This window comes from Hypanus sabinus, chromosome X2, assembly GCF_030144855.1.
Source record: "Hypanus sabinus isolate sHypSab1 chromosome X2, sHypSab1.hap1, whole genome shotgun sequence".
NCBI classification, from domain to species: Eukaryota; Metazoa; Chordata; class Chondrichthyes; order Myliobatiformes; family Dasyatidae; genus Hypanus; species Hypanus sabinus.
In genome coordinates, this window is record NC_082739.1 from 3,325,350 (window position 1) to 3,341,240 (window position 15,891).

General features: G+C 44.5%; 1 protein-coding gene and 1 long non-coding RNA gene across 2 annotated transcripts in view; one reads left to right on the top strand and one right to left on the bottom strand.

The window, feature by feature from the left end:
• The window catches only part of si:dkey-103g5.4 (uncharacterized), a 136,043-nt gene that overhangs the window by 14,438 nt on the left and 105,714 nt on the right, over positions 1–15,891 (top strand). Inside the window, exons 4-11 of the mRNA XM_059956812.1 lie at positions 520–670; positions 2,250–2,421; positions 2,939–3,061; positions 7,076–7,219; positions 8,036–8,284; positions 12,573–12,796; positions 13,847–14,011; positions 15,004–15,183. Coding sequence (XP_059812795.1) covers positions 520–670; positions 2,250–2,421; positions 2,939–3,061; positions 7,076–7,219; positions 8,036–8,284; positions 12,573–12,796; positions 13,847–14,011; positions 15,004–15,183 — 1,408 coding nt within the window. The remainder of the gene's footprint in view (positions 1–519; positions 671–2,249; positions 2,422–2,938; positions 3,062–7,075; positions 7,220–8,035; positions 8,285–12,572; positions 12,797–13,846; positions 14,012–15,003; positions 15,184–15,891) is intronic.
• On the bottom strand, positions 12,901–15,682 carry LOC132385086 (uncharacterized). The gene is made up of 3 exons (XR_009509067.1): positions 15,540–15,682; positions 14,916–15,164; positions 12,901–13,119 (listed from the first exon to the last, which is right to left on the bottom strand). It is a non-coding gene; the product is annotated as an uncharacterized LOC132385086 (long non-coding RNA).

Sequence of the window (15,891 nt, forward strand, 5' to 3'; positions counted from 1 at the left end):
GCTCTGTCCTGGCTGCATTATTTATGAATGGATAAACCAGTTGAAATGTTGTTTTAAACACTTGCCATGCTTTAAACACTGGGCTGATATTTGGTCTCAGTCCATAACTGGTTGCAGCAATAATCTTAATCAAGTTATTTTTATTAAAATTGTCAGACTGATTTTTAACAGAGGTAACATCCCTCCCCAACCCTATCACCGTCATCAATTTTATTTTGATTGAGGTTACATCTTTCTTGAAAAAATGGATAACAGGCATCATTGATGTGCAAGAATGAAGAGGCCCAAGCAACATCCCTACTTAAAATAACAGATATAAAGCAAGACTGTACTTTAAATGTAATTTGTTCTAAAGTGCTTCAGCAATGTCGATGTATAAAAATGCACATTCCTGCGCCAACAGGGTTTGATAGCAGAATGCCCAAGATAATAAAGTGTAGCTTTAAATGAACTCAGTATAAAGTAAGCTTCGGGATTGATGTGCAGCACATATTTAATCTTCTCATTTTCATTTTATAGCTTTTACTGCCTGCCAGTAACCTTTTCTCCAAGGACCAGGCAGAATTACTACAGGAAGTGTCCTGCAGGGTATTACTGCCCACCTGGAACAGGCAGAGACTGGCTTCCGTGTCCTGCTGGTACCTACAGCAGCCATAGAGGCCTTTCCAAGGTAATGCCTAGTGTCCAAGCTCGAGTGATTTACCAACAAACAGATTGTTCAATTTCCAACGAGTCTGTCACCCCATTTATCATATTATAGAATTCATAGTCATACAGCATAGAGACAGGCTCTCCAACACAAATGGTCCATGCCAACCAAGGTGCCCCATCCAAGCTAATCCCATTTTCCAGCCTTTGGCTCATAACCTTTTCAGGCCGAGACCCTCTACAGGACCCAGTCCTTGAACCTGGTGGTACATGGCTTCAGACTTTTGAATGTTCTGCCCATTGGGAGAGGGGAAGGGATGAGTGGGGCCTTTGATTATGTTAGCTGCTTTACTGAAGCAGCGAGAAATATAGGCAGAGTCCATTGAGGGGAGACTGGTTCCTGTGATGCATCCGCAACTCTCTGCGGTTTCTTGCAGTCACATGCCGAGCAGTTGCCATACCAAGCTGTTACGCATATGGATGAGATCCTTCCTATGGTGTATCGATTGAGGGTCAACAGGGGCATGTCAAGTATCTTAGCCTCTTTGAGTTCCTTTAGCACTGGTTTGGTGATAGAAGTGTCCTTCAACTGGAACTTGGCATTTTGTGAAAGGGAAGTGATTTGATTTTGCGAAGAGCCTGGGCAAGGAATGTCCCTTGTCTCGGTCACAATCTTTGAGCAAAGCTCCTTTCTATATTTTGTCCTCTATCATTTCAGTTTAGTGGTGATGCAGATGAACAATGGAGTAACATAATAAGTTACAAGGCAGTGACTGATGAAGTCATCAAGGGAAGAGGTGTGAGCAATGGAATGAAAGGGAAATAAATGTGATTGGAGCAGATGATTTTAGTACAATGACAAGATAAAGTCACAGAATCACAGAGCACTACTGCACAGAAACAGGCCCTTTGGCCCATCTTGTTCATACTGAACTAATATTCTGCCTAGTCCCATTGACCCACACCTGGACCCCTCCCATTCATGTACTTACCCAAACATCTCTTAAATGTTGCAATCGAAGCCGCATCCACCACTTTGACTGGAGGCTCATTCCACACTCTCACCACCCTCTGAGTGAGGAAGTTCCCCTTAAAAATTTCACCTTTCAGCTATGACCTCTACCTCTATGACCCAATCTCAGTAGAAAAAGCCTCCTTGCATTTATCCTACCTCTATCCTCATAAGTATACCTCTATCAAGTATACCTCATTCACTTATGCTCCAGGGAATAAAGTCCTAACCTATTTACCCTTTCCTTCTAAAGCAGGTCCTTGAGTCCTGGCTACATCCTTGCAAATTTTCTCTGTACTCTTTCAATCTTATTGAGATCTTTCCTGTGGGTAGGTGACCAGAACTGCACACAATGTTCCAAATTAGGCCTCATCAATGTCTTATACAACTTCAACATGACATCATATGGTAGAAAATCCTTAAGGTTTTGACAATGTACAAAACACCAGGTTTCATTCAGTAATTAAGAGGGAGGGGAGACTCGAAGAAGAAGCCATCAGAAGACCTGATACTGTGTCCCCAAGGCTTCTGCAGGACTGATAAATGCCGTGTTTGGAAAGACTATCTGCCTTGAACCGTTCTCCTGCAGGTGGAGCAATGTAACATCTGCCCAGCTGGGTTCTACTGTGACTCAGAAGGTGGGACCAGCACCACAGGACCATGTGCCCCTGGATATTATTGCCAGAGAGGGGTCAATGTACCTCAACCTACCATCTCCTCCAGGAATGTCACTGATGAATCCACATTCAGTGGCCATACAGGTGGGATAAATCATGCACAATACATATATTCCAAATGAGACATCTGAAACAATACACTGCATTCATATATGGTGGTTTATATAAATATATTTTAAGAAAGACAAAACATCAAACACAACATTCACAGGCAAAAAGTAAATGATTCATATATTGCAGACAATTCTTACATGAAAGAACACATCTAGAACAAAGTCCATTTTGGTGCAAAGTGATCAAGGCACTCATAGCAACACACACAAAAAAGTGTTTATAGTGTTACTGAACTATAGTGATCAAAGTTGTGTTGGTTCAAGAACCGAAAGGTTGAAGTAGCCTACCGTAGCTGTTCTTGAACCTGGTAGTGTGGGACTTCAGGCTTCTCTACCTCCTTCCACAATTGCAAAAGGTGACATGGGCTAACTGGTGGGGATCTTTGGCATTCTTCCTGTAGATACTACAGATGCCCATAATGCATTGGGCAGAGTTCACTACTCTGTAGTTGTCCATAATTTATAAATTTGTTGTTTAATTTTCACAGGCTCTGGAGGGATATGTCCCAAAGGGCATTTTTGTCCCTTGGGGAGCAGCACACCACTGCCCTGTCCAGCTGGCAAGTACCAAGATGCAACAGGGCAGAGTTCCTGTAAGAGCTGTCCATCAGGTGAGAGCTGTTCTTTGAGTTCTGACAAAAGGTCAACAGCCAGAAGCATTAAGTCTGTTTATTTCAAAGTTCCAGTGCCTGCAGTATTTCTCTTCATAAAGCATCCAAGTATCAGTTCTTCAATGATACATATATCTTTGTTGTGAACTCGCTCATGTCAATAACGAGTTTTGTTAAAAGCAGTGGTAAAACTTGAGCTGTGAATTGTAAGTCAAGTAGAACAGGTGTGTCGGCCCTTTATCCCGTCCATGGCGATGTGCTACAACAACTGAGAGCGACCTTTGGTTTGCCAACACCTTTGAATGCCAAGCAAGAGAAAATCTGCAGATGCTGCAAATCCAAAAAATACACACAAAATGCTGGAGGAACTCATCAGGCCAGGCATCACCTATGGGAAAAAGTACAGCTGACGTTTCAGGCCACACCCCTTTGACAGGACTGGTGGGAAAAAAAGCTGAGTAGATTTGAAAGGTGGGGGGAGGGAAGAGAGAAACGCTGGCAATAGGTGAAATTTGGAGGGGGAGGAATGAAGCCAGAGATCTAGGAAGTTGAAGTGTGAATCTGTTGGGGTCATATACTGTGTTTGATGCTCCCAGTGTGGTCTCCTGTATATCGGTGAGACCTGACATAGATTGGGAGACTGCTTCACCAAGCATCTGTGCTCTGTATGCAGAACAAACGGGATCTCCCAGTGGCCACCCATTTTAATTCCACTTCCCATTCCCATTCCGATATGTCCATCCATGGCCTCCTTCACAGTCGGGATAATGCCACCCTTAGGTTGGAGGAACAACACCTTATATTCCGTTTAGGTAGCCTCCAGTTTGATGGCATGAACATGGATTTCTCAAACTTCCAGTAATGCGCCCCCGCACCCCCACCCCTTCACCATTTCCCATCCCCTTGTCCCCCTCTCATGTTATCTCCTTGTCCGCCCATCACCTCCCTCTGGTGCTCCTCTCCCCACCCCACTTTTTTCTTTCTTCATGGCCTTCTGTCTCTTTCACCAATCAACTTCATCCCTCCCCCTCAAGTTTCTCTCTCCGCTCCCTCACCTTTCAAATCTACTCAGCAATTTTTCTGGAGTCCTGCTGAAGGATTTCGGCCTGAAAATTCAACTGTACTTTTTTCTGGGCCTGCTGAGTTCCTCCAGCACTTTGTGTTGTTACCTTTGAATACCGGTTATGTCTGCATGCCACAGGGTCTTGCAAACCTTGTATTGTGTCCCCCAAATGACCTTGGCTGATACTGGTGAACATAAAACAAAGAACAGCACAGCACAATATGGGCCCTTTGGTCCTTGAAGTTGTGCCGACCTTTTAACCCTTCCTAAGATCAATCTAATTGCCACATAGCCCTCCAGTTTCATTTTTTTTCCATCATTCATGTGCCTATCTAAGAGTTTCTGAAATATTCCTAATGTATTTGTCTGCACCACCACCACCACTGGTAGTGCATTCCATGTACCCATCACCGTGTGTGTGTGTATATAAAAAAAAACAAACAAACTTACCTCTGACACCTCTCTATACTTTTCTCCAATCACCTTAAAGTTAAGATCCTTGTAATAGTCATTTCTGTCCTGGGGGGAAAAATCTGTCTGTCCACTCTCTCTATGCCTCTTACCTTATACCTCTCAATCAAGTCACTTCCCATCCTCCTTTGCTTCAGAGAGGAAATCCTTAGCTCGCCCAACCTTTCCCCATAAGACGTGTTCTCCATCCAGGCAGCATCCCGGGAAGAAAAGACATCCATTCATTTACCAAATCAATGAATGACATAAACGTGTAATCGATCATCGGTCAGGATCCATCTCCTTCCTGGAACTATGAGTAGGATGCACATGAGGGAAAGTCACAGAGTCCTTGCAGCAGGTGTGAAGAGTAGCAGGGCCCAAAAAGTAGAGGGTGAACAGCGTGAGGGGAAAGGAATAGTCAGATGGAAAATGCAGGAGGAACTCAATAGGTCAGGCATTGTCTTTAAGGGGAATAAACAGATGACATTTTGGGCCAAGACCCTTCATCAGGAGTGCAGAATCCCCTGTGTTTCTAATAAAAAAAATACATAGGCTGACAAAAAACTACCTCTCACCCTGATGATAGGACATACTGTACATGTAAGATGAAACAGAAGGGTATCAGTTATCCAATTCTCAACTCTGCCACCTCCCTTTGCCCCAACCTACAATCTGCATTTTATCCTTGTAAAAGATGGTGGTCAACTTTGTCCATGTTTTCATTTGATAACGTAAACTCGGGTTTAAAATGATACAAAAGGAAATATGTGTCGGCCAAGTATAATTGATTTACTATTGTCACACGTACCAAGATACAGGGAAAAGCTTTCATAGATCATCCATGCAGATCATTCCAAAGCATAAGTACTTTGACATAGTGCAAAGAGACAGGCAATAACAGAAAGCAAAATATGGAGCATGGAACATATTCTCTCATTTACCTCGTAAAGTGGCCACTGAGTGTATGTTCATGGTCTTCTGCTGCTGTAGCCCATCCACTTCACAGTTTGACATGTTGTGTGTTCTGCACACCACCGTTGTAATGCATGGTATTTAGACCATAAGATATAGGAGCAGAAGTAGGCCATTCGGCCCATCGAGTCTCCTCCACCATTCAATCATGGGCTGATCCAATTCTTCCAGTCATCCCCCTGCATTTTCAGTCCAGTATTTGTTACTTTCTATTTTAACTGCACCATGTCTCTATTACCCTGTAATTCATCTCACTGGTTGTGATTACACCTCATCTCCTGCCTGTCCTATCATCTCTGTTGTACGCCATCTTTGATTTATTCCTGTTTTCCCCTTCCTCAGCCCAATCACTCTGGTTCCCATCCCCCTGCCAAATTAGTTTAAACCCTCCCTAACAGCTCTATTAAACCTGCCTGCTAGGATATTGGACCCCTTTGTGTTCAGGTGTAACCCGTCCTTTTTGTACAGGTCATACCTCCCCCAGAAGAGCCCCAATGATCCAGGAACCCATACCCCTGCCTCCCTACACCAGTCTCTCAGCCACGCATTAATATGCCTGATCATGCTATTCTTGTGCTCATTAGCACATGGCACAGGCAGCAATCCCGAGATTGCTACCCTGGAGATCCTGCTTTTCAGCTTCCTATCCTGAATTCCCTCTTCAGGATCTCCTCCCTTTTACTACCTATGTCGCTGGTACCAAGACTTCTGGCTGTTCACCCTCTTCCTTCAGAATACTCTGCACCTGATCTGAGACGCCCTGTACCCTGGCACCTGGGAGGCAACACACCATGCTCAGTAATTTGAGTTACTGTCACCTTCCTGTCAGCTTCAGTCAGTCTGGCCATTCCCCTCTGACCTCTCTCATTAACGAGGTGTTTTCACCTACACCACTATTGCTCACGGAATATTTTTTTGTTTCTCACACCATTCTCTGTAAACTTTAGAAACTGTTGTATGTAAAAGTCCCAGGAGATCAGCAGTTTCTGAGATACTCAAACCAACTATCATTCCACACTCAAAGTCACTTAGATCACATATCTTCCCTATTCTGAGCAAACACGAGGAAATCTGCAGATGCTGGAAATTCAAACAACAACACACACAAAATGCTGGTGGAACACAGCAGGCCAGGCAGCATCTATAGGGAGAAACGAAGGGTCTCGGCCCGAAACGTCGACATCGCTTCTCCCTGTAGATGCTGCCTGGCCTGCTGTGTTCCACCAGCATTGATTGATTGATTGATTGTGTGTGTGTGTGTGTTGTTTTTTTTTTCTCCCTATTCTGAGGTTTGGTCTGAACAACAACTGAATCTTTTGACCATGTCTGTGTGCCTTTATACATTGAGTTGCTGCCATATAATTGGCTGATTAGATATTTGCATTAATGAGCAGGTGTACCTAATAAAGTGGCCACTGATCCTGCTTTGATCCTGGAGATTTGTATTTCACTCCAAACAATGCATTTTTGTAGAATGCTGTGAGTGTAGGAGCTGACTTGGTAAGATGAGAAACTCTGTGTTCTAGGTTATTACTGCAGTATAGACTTGCCTCATTTACCCTGCCCTGCTGGTTATTACTGCCCAGAGGGCTCTTGGATTCCAGTTGAATGTCCACCTGGCCATTACTGTCCTCAGGATATTGTTGTCAGCCGTGAAGGTTCCAGATGGGGTAAGCACATTATTATTTGACTGAGCTTATTTCACATTAAATATGAACTACTTTAAAGTCTAATTTAAAGCAGATAAGATGGAAGACAAGTATCCATGGTCAGATGGAACAGAATAGGTATTTGGCCCAGGAGGTTTCTGAACAGTCCATGAACACTATCTCCTCATTATACTATTTATTTATTCTTATAAGCTATAGTGCATTTATATTTTTGCATTGTGCTACATTTAAAAGACTTTAGGATATGAGCCAACATTGGACACATGGGATTAGCTTAATGGGCACCATGGTCAGCAGGAACAAGTTGGGCTGAAGGGCCTGTTTCTAATAACAAGTTTCATGTCACCTAACTTGCTGCCTACTGCGCATGCCGCTGGTGTTTAGGGTAGCAGTGAAGTTCCTCCATCTTTGTCTGTACCATTGGACACAGATATTGCTGTTTCCATAACAATTGTTTTTTGACCAGTCAGGGTTGTTGGTCCTGAGCTGAAACCCTGAACCTGGAGGACCAGTGGACCACTCTTATTCTGACCTCTACCCTTTGACCTTTTTGGCATAGGTGACCCCACCAAGAGCCGAGGTATAAAGCCCTGACTCCAAAAACATAGCTCTCCGGGTCACTGAGGCACACAAGCCTACAAAGTTGTGGTCCGCTTGGAGGATGTCACCTAAGTCAGTGATAATAAACCTGATTCAGAGGAGGCTTATCTTATTCTATGCCTTCATTTGGTTTACCACCACAAAGGAATTGTGTATGTGTACCGGCAAAGAAAAATATTTAGCTACAACACTGAAATAGTTTTAATCTTTTGTCAGTCATTGGTGCTATGAAGCCGGTGAAATGCCCTCTGGGTTACCGGGAATACAATGGATCCAGTAGGAACACCTTCAACAACACTTGTGAGCCTTGCCCAGCTGGTTACTATGGGAACCACAGTGATCGTCAGGACTGTGTGGAGTGCCAAGAAGGTGTGGTCTGCCTTCAAGGAGCTATCACCACTGACCCACCATCAACTATGACACCATATGAGATTACAGCAGTCAGATCTTACATATGTCCAAAAGGTGAGTCTATTTTTGAAGAACAACCTTCCCTTTCAACTGAACAATAGCATCTGATCTAGGATTCAATGCATCAATACAACTGAAGTTACTTTCCATTGTATTTAGAGAATTTGACAATGTGAATATTTGGAAAAATTATGAGCCTTAACTCCTGTTATTTGTTGATACTATTTCACATAACATACTCTCCTGTGCCTCAAAAGGGCTGTGGAGTGGATGTGGAAAGGATGTTTCCTATAGTGGAGGAGTCTAAGGCTAAAGGGGCACAGCTTCAGAATAGAAGGATGTTGCTTCAGAAGGGATTAGGAGGAATTCCTTAGCCAGAGGGTGGTGAATCTGTTCCATTATCTGTTGAGGTCAATTTGAAGTGTTCCTGATTGTAAGGGTGTCCAGTCCAGGAAATTCAGGAGGAAAATGAAATGAGGTGCATGTGAGTATAGAAAGTGGACAGCAGTTCCCAAACTTCGCAAGTGAAGATAGGAAGATCAGCTTTATCACACATACGTTGAAACATTGTTTGTATCAATGACCAGCACAGTCTGAGGATGTAAAATGTCACGCTATGCTACCACACCACCCTGTGTATAATTGGTTGATCTGCCTTACGAGCATTAGCTCTTCAAAACACAAAAATACAACTGCAGATGATGTGGATCAAAGAATACGTACACGATGCTGGAAGAACTCAGCAGGTCAGGCAGCATCCGTGAGAAAAGAGTAGCCAACGCTTCGGGCCGAGACCTTTCATCAGGAATGGGGGAGAAGAGAGGGCTGAAGCCCAGTAATAGAGATGGGGAGGGGGTAGGGCCTAGAGGCGCCAGGTGGAAAACCAATCAGTGGAAGGATAAAGGGGGAGGGAATATGCATGAAAGAACTGTAGAGGAAAAGCAGCAGAAAGTTGAAAGGGGAGAGAGGCAGAGAGGGACCTGGGATAGGGGAGGGGGAGGGAAATTGGAGAATTCAATGTTCATACCACCAGGCTGGAGGCTACCCAGACGGTAGATGAGGTGTTGCTCCTCCAACCTGAGTTTGGCCTCATCATAGCAGTAGAGGAGGCCATGTATGGACATATCTAGATGGGAATGAGAGGCAGAGTTGAAGTGGGTGGCAACCAGGAGATCCTGTCTATTGTGACGGACAGAGTGGAGGGGCTCGACGAAGCAGTCCCCCAACCTGTGTTGGGTCTTGCTGATATAGAGGAGGCCACACCGGGAGCACCGGATGCAATAGACGACTCCAGCAGACTCACAGGTGAAGTGTCGCCTCACCTGGAAGGACTATCTGGGGCCCAGAATGGTGGTAAGGGGGGAGGTGTGGGGACAGGTGTAGCACTTGCGCTTGCAGGGATAAGTGCCGGGTGGGAGTTCTGTGGGGAGGGACGTGTGGACCAGGTAGTCACGGAGGGAATGATCCCTGCGAAAAGCTGAGAGGGGTAGGGAGGGAAAGATGTGCTGGGTGGTGGGGTCCTGTTGAAGGTGGCGGAAGTTGCGGAGGATAATGTGTTGGATCTGGAGGCTGGTGGGGTGGTAGGTGAGGACAAGGGGAACCCTGTCCCTGTTGTGGTGATGGGAGGATGGGTTGAGGGCTGAAGTGTGGGTGGTGGAGGAGATGCGGGTGAGGGCTCTTTGATGACACCAGAAGGGAAACCACGATCCTGAAAGAAAGAGGACATTTGAGAAGTCCTGGAACGGAAAGCCTCATCCTGGGAGCAGATGTGGCGGAGACGGAGGAACTGGGAATAGGGAATGGCATTTTTGCATTGGGCAGGGTGGGAAGAGGTATAGTCAAGGTAGTTATGGGAGTCAGTGGGTTTGTAGAAGATGTCAGTGGATAGTCTGTCTCCAGAGATGGAGACCGAGAGATCAAGAAAGGGGAGAGAAGTGTCCGAGATGGACCAAGTGAACTTAAGGGCTGGGTGAAAATTAGAAGCAAAGTTGATGAAATTGACAAGCTCAGCATGGGTGCAGGAAGCAGCACCAATCTAGTCATCGATGTAGCAGAGGAAAAGTTGGGGAGCAGTACCAGGATAGATTTGGAGCATAGACTGTTCCACATAACCCACAAAGAGGCAGGCATAGCTGGGGCCCATGCGCTACACCCTTGATCTGGAGAAAGTGGGAAGAACCAGAGGAGAAGGTATTGAGAGTTAGAACAAGCTCCGCCAACTGGAGAAGTGTGGTGGTGCTGGGGAACTGGTGGGGTCTGTTATCCAAAAAGTAGCGGAGGGCTTTGAGGCCTTCTTGATGTGGGATGGAGGTGTATAAGGATTGAACATCCATGGTAAAAATGAAGCGGTCGGGGCCAGGAAATTGGAAGTTATTGAAGAGGTGAAGGGCATGGGATGTATCCTGGATGTAGGTGGGGAGAGTCTGAACTATGGGGGATAAAATGGAGTCCAAGTAGGCAGACACAAGTTCAGTGGGGCAGGAGCAGGCTGAAACTATTGGTCTGCCGGGACAGTCAGGCTTGTGGATCTTGGGCAGGAGGTAAAACCGAGCAGTGTGGCGTGTAGGAATTATGAGTTTTTTGGCTGAGAGAGGAGATGGTGTGGGAGACGGTGGATTGATGTTTTTTGGTGGGGTCCTGTGGCAGGGGTAAGTACGAGGAGGTGTCGGAGAGCCGCCGTTTGGCCTCAGTGAGGTAGAGGTCTGTCCGCCAGACTACTACAGCACCACCTTTGTCTGCAGGTTTAATGCTTAAGAGCATTAGCTCTTTTCTTCTGAATTTCCTGGACTGCCTAAAACAAAAAACCTTCTGAATATTGGCCTTGAAATACCAATGCATCATATTTAAGTACTTTACAGTAGGCAAGGATAGCCTCCTTGGGCAGGCAGTTGAAAATATTCGCAAATCCACAAGACAGTATTCACAACGGTAAACATTTCAGCCAGAGGTAAAGAGCTAATGCTTGTAAGGCAGATTGGTCAATCTTCTGATCAGCAAAATAAATTTTGTGAACACATGACCCTTCCAACAGAGCTGATTCCAAGTAAACCACTATCCCAGGAATATCAGGAATAACTGCTTTTAGAATCTCTAATCTCAATACACGTCTTGTGCCTTCTCATGACCATAAGATATAGGAGCAGAAGTAGGCCATTTGGCCCATCAAGTCTGCTCAGCTGTTTAATAGCTGACTTATATTCCCTCTCAACCCCATTCTCCTGCCTTGTTCCCATAACCTTTGACACCCTTACTAATCAAGAACCTATCAAATTGGCCTCCACAGATAATGTGGCAGGGAATTCCACAGATTCATCACCCTCTGGCTAAGGAATTCCTCCTAACCCCTTCTGAAGCAACATCCTTCTATTCTGAGGCTGTGCCCTCTGGTCCTAGACCCCCCCCCCCCCACCACTATAGGCAACATCCTTTCCACATCCACTCGAAGCTTTTCAATATTCAGATCGCCTCCCATTATTCTAAACTCCAGCGAGTACAAGCCCAGAGCCATCAAAAGATCCTCATACGTTAGCCCTCTCATTGCCAGGAATATTCTTGTAAACCTCTTCTGGACCCTTTCCAATGCCAGCACATTCTTCCCTAGATATGGGCCCAAAACTGCTGGAACATACTGTAGATAAAAAGGATGAGAAGAAATTGTTTGCAGCAAAGCTGGCGGGGTGGCTTCTAAATGGGGAAAATCAATCAGTGCTGCAATGGAATGGATAGATAGTTGAGTGAACTTACTTACAGCCCCTGTTTTATAGAGAGCATCTGGCCAGGTGAGGTCATTATTCCTTAGAACATATGTGAATGAGGAGCAACCTTATTGAACTGTTTAAAACAATGAGAGGCACTTGGATAGGTACATGGAGGGTCCATTGCAGGAAGTTGGGACTAGCTGACTGGGTACTGTGGTTGGCATGGACTAGTTGGGCTGAAGGGCCTGTATCTGTACTGTGCTGTCTCTGACTCCACGACTCTACTGTCTATTTTCACCCTCAGATCAGTGAAAATCTAGTGGACTGGTTTGAATCTGAAGCTTTTACCCCATTAGATGTTACATTCCAACAAAACTCTCCAAAATCACAGCTCAGGTCATTCAGTTCAGGCTCATTTAGGGATGGTTAATGTGCAGAAATGTCAAAGGCCTTCAGAGAGACATATGAACATGCAGGAGATGGAAGGAACTGGATCACATGCCAGCAGTTTAATTTTCATGCACAGACACAGTGGGCTGAAGGGCCTGTTTTTGTGCAGTACTGTTCTATGGTTTATGTTGTAAAATAGATTTATCAGAAATATAAATTCATTAAAGGTTCACCTTCTGTGTAACCATTTGCAGGTCACCACTGTCCTAAAGGGAGCACTGAGCCAATTCCTTGTCCCGTGGGCACTTACAATCCCGGCGAGCGAGCAGGCAATGTGGAGAGCTGTCTGAGATGTCCCATCAACTACTTCAGCCATTTAACAGGGCAAGCTGCATGCTTTACCTGTGGTTCACAGGCCATACAACCTGAAGAAGGTTGTGACCATTGTATCTGCCTTCAGTCTGATCAGATATTCCAGGTGAGGACATTACTTTCACCTAACTGCCATCCACTATTCACTGTAATTTGAATGCAAGACACTGATGCACCATCAATAACTCACTCTGAGACATAAAGGCGAGATATCGGCTTTTATTGACTGGAAGAAGGAACAAGCAGTGGTTGACCACCGTACTACATCCTGGAGACTGAGAGGCCGGGCTCAGGCCTCAATGGCCTTTATACCGGGGTCTGTGGGAGGAGCCACAGGAGCAGTCAGCAGTGGGTGTGTCCAGACAGGTATATGTAGTTCACCACAGGCACCCACTCAATCACTACTAATTTGTATAGATCCAGGAGGTGCTGGGAAGACAAGAAGCCAGATTTAGAGACAAGTGCAATGTTCCAGTGACATCCATTTTAACAATGGGCTAGGCTGTGGTTCAGAAAGTTTGCAAGCTCTCTGTAAAGTTAGTAAAAGTTGTGCATAATTTATGTTTCTCTTGTGAATGCTTGTTAAATGATGCTAAGTGCCCTTGACACTTCTGCAATTGAGTTTGTCATTGAATCGGTGCATCCATGTACTTATGCCTACATCAATAACTTCAACCACGAGGAAATAAACTCAACATTGGCTTTGACTTCTGAACTATATTGAGATCCAGATTACAGAAGACCAGCCCAAGTACCCCTAGTCAGGTACTTAGTGACCACCCTCCTCGTCTCTACCGGTTCCTTAAGCCTGACTTTTTGTACATAGGTTTATACCTAAGTTTTGAACATAAGTCCTTAAGTTTGACCTTTCATGGAAGTATAGTAATCTGATTACATCAGAAAATATGTTGTCAAATAGCACATGAGCCCCTGTTGGAATTGGAATAGATTTATTATTGTCATATGTACGGAGATACAGTGAGGAGCTTGTCTTGTATACTGTTCAAACACATCAGATCATTACACAGTGCATTGGGGTAGAACAAGATAAAACAATAACAGAATGCAATTTTTTTCCTTGTGCTGTTACATTAAAAAAATAAATGGGATGATGTGCTTTTGTGCATTTATGTGTCTGACACTTAATCTTTCTCAGCCCAGTGACTCACAATGTGTGTGTGCTGCAAGACATCAGATGGTATCTGTAAGAACAAGAGAGTGTATCAGAAAGCTGTATGATATTTGTCGAGAGGGAGCCAGCAGAAACCAGGATGGGGCTTGTCTCACGATGAAGGAGTGGAAGGAATATTGTTCACTAAAGGTCAGTATCACAGAAGGAAGGTGCCTTTATCCACAAGATGCCCCAAAGTGCCATGCCATAGAAGAACTTCAGCAAATCTAGATACCTGATAAAACTGGTAATCAAATTTCACACTGCTTTCATCTCAATGACCAGATAATTTGTATTAGGAGAAATAGAAGTTCACCAGGTCTACCTTTGAGAAGTAAAACACTGCTAATGCTGAAAAGCTGAGAAAATATAAAGTGCTGGAAATGCTCAGCAGGTGATGTAGAATCTTGAAAATTACATGACATGTTAATAATCTTTCATTGGAACCGTTCCAGGTCACTGGCTTTCCATCAGGGCTGAAGAAAAGGCTGTAACCCAAGAAGTAAATTCTGTTTCTATTTTCCTTTGGCTGATCTGCTGAGTTTTTCTCCTGCATTTTAATTCTGCCTTGTTTTTAATGGCACCCTGAATTTGTTATAACCACCCATAAGGGCAGGTGTGGGCTCAGTCAATGAGGATACTCATCTGGAGCATTTCCGTCCTTACCTTCGCTTCCAAATCAATATGGAAGTCAGCGTATTCCACCAAAGTAGGAATGGTTAGTGGGTTCACTTATAATTATCGACAGTAGGATGCCCGTTCACAGCTTATTAACATATCATTTCACTTTAATGTGGAGGATCTCAGCTCTGGAATTCGCTCCCTAAACTTCACCACATCTTCCTCCTCCTTCATAACTCAGTAAAGATTATCATTCCCGGGAGATTACAAAATCATTCACCTTAAAGTGCTGTTTGATAAGCTCTTGTGTAGTATCTTGGGATAACTTACTGAGAGCACTAGGAAAATTCAGCTTATTGTGTGGACTATTTCATTTAAGAGGCACTCTGTGTACTTGCCCACAGTGTCACCTCTGACCTGAACAGTCCCTTACTGTAGGCTTGCCAAGCGATTATATGCTGTGCTGTTTTGGCGACTCTTACAGTATGTTATTAGTCATGGGATGTTCCATTACTTTCCAGGTTTGTACTTCTCCTGCAGATTACCAGGGCTTTGATGGAGATTTGGGCCTTTGCCGCTGCCGGGTTGCAGCCTTGAATTCCGTGTGCGATGAGCAATGCAGACGGTTCCAACACAGAACACTGCAGGCAGTCTGCAACAGAGTGCCTGGGCTTCGCATTACCTACAGAAATGATTTGAAGGTATCAACAGAGCATCTAAATGGAAAGTACTTTTAATAGAGACTTTTAAAAGATGTTTAGACAGACACATGATTCTGAGGAAAATGGAAGAATATGGACATTGCTTAGGCAGAGGGGATTAATTTAGTTGGCCATTTGATTAATAATTTATTTGGCTTGGCACAATATTGTGGGGCCTGTTCCTGTGCTGTACTGTTCTAAGTTCTGAGTTGTACGGTTTATGGTTTATTTATTTAGCAATATAGTGCGGAGTAATCGTTTCCAACTCTTCAAGCTGTACTACCCCAGCAACTCTCAACAACCCTGATTATCTCTAACCTAATCACAGGACAATTTACAATGACCAATTAACTTACCAGGTAGGTCTTTGGTCTGTGGGAGGAAACCAGAGGACCCAGAGAAAACTCATGCATTCCATGTGAGGACATACAGAGACTCCTTACAGAACAGCACCGGAATTGAACTCCGGAATGCCCTGAGCTGTAATAGCATCGTGCTAACCACTACGCTACCGTGGTGCCATGGTTAGCTGAGTTAACAAGGGTTAGTCATTTGGACTGTGTTTAACCAGCAACAGTGAGCTGTATAACTAGAATTACTCTCAGTTTTTGTGTTTACAAAGGAAGGAGGGGGGGCAAAGCCAAACTAGAGTTTCCACTCTATGGGATAGGACTTCTCAAGGCCGCAGGAGTAATCCAGCAGAGTATA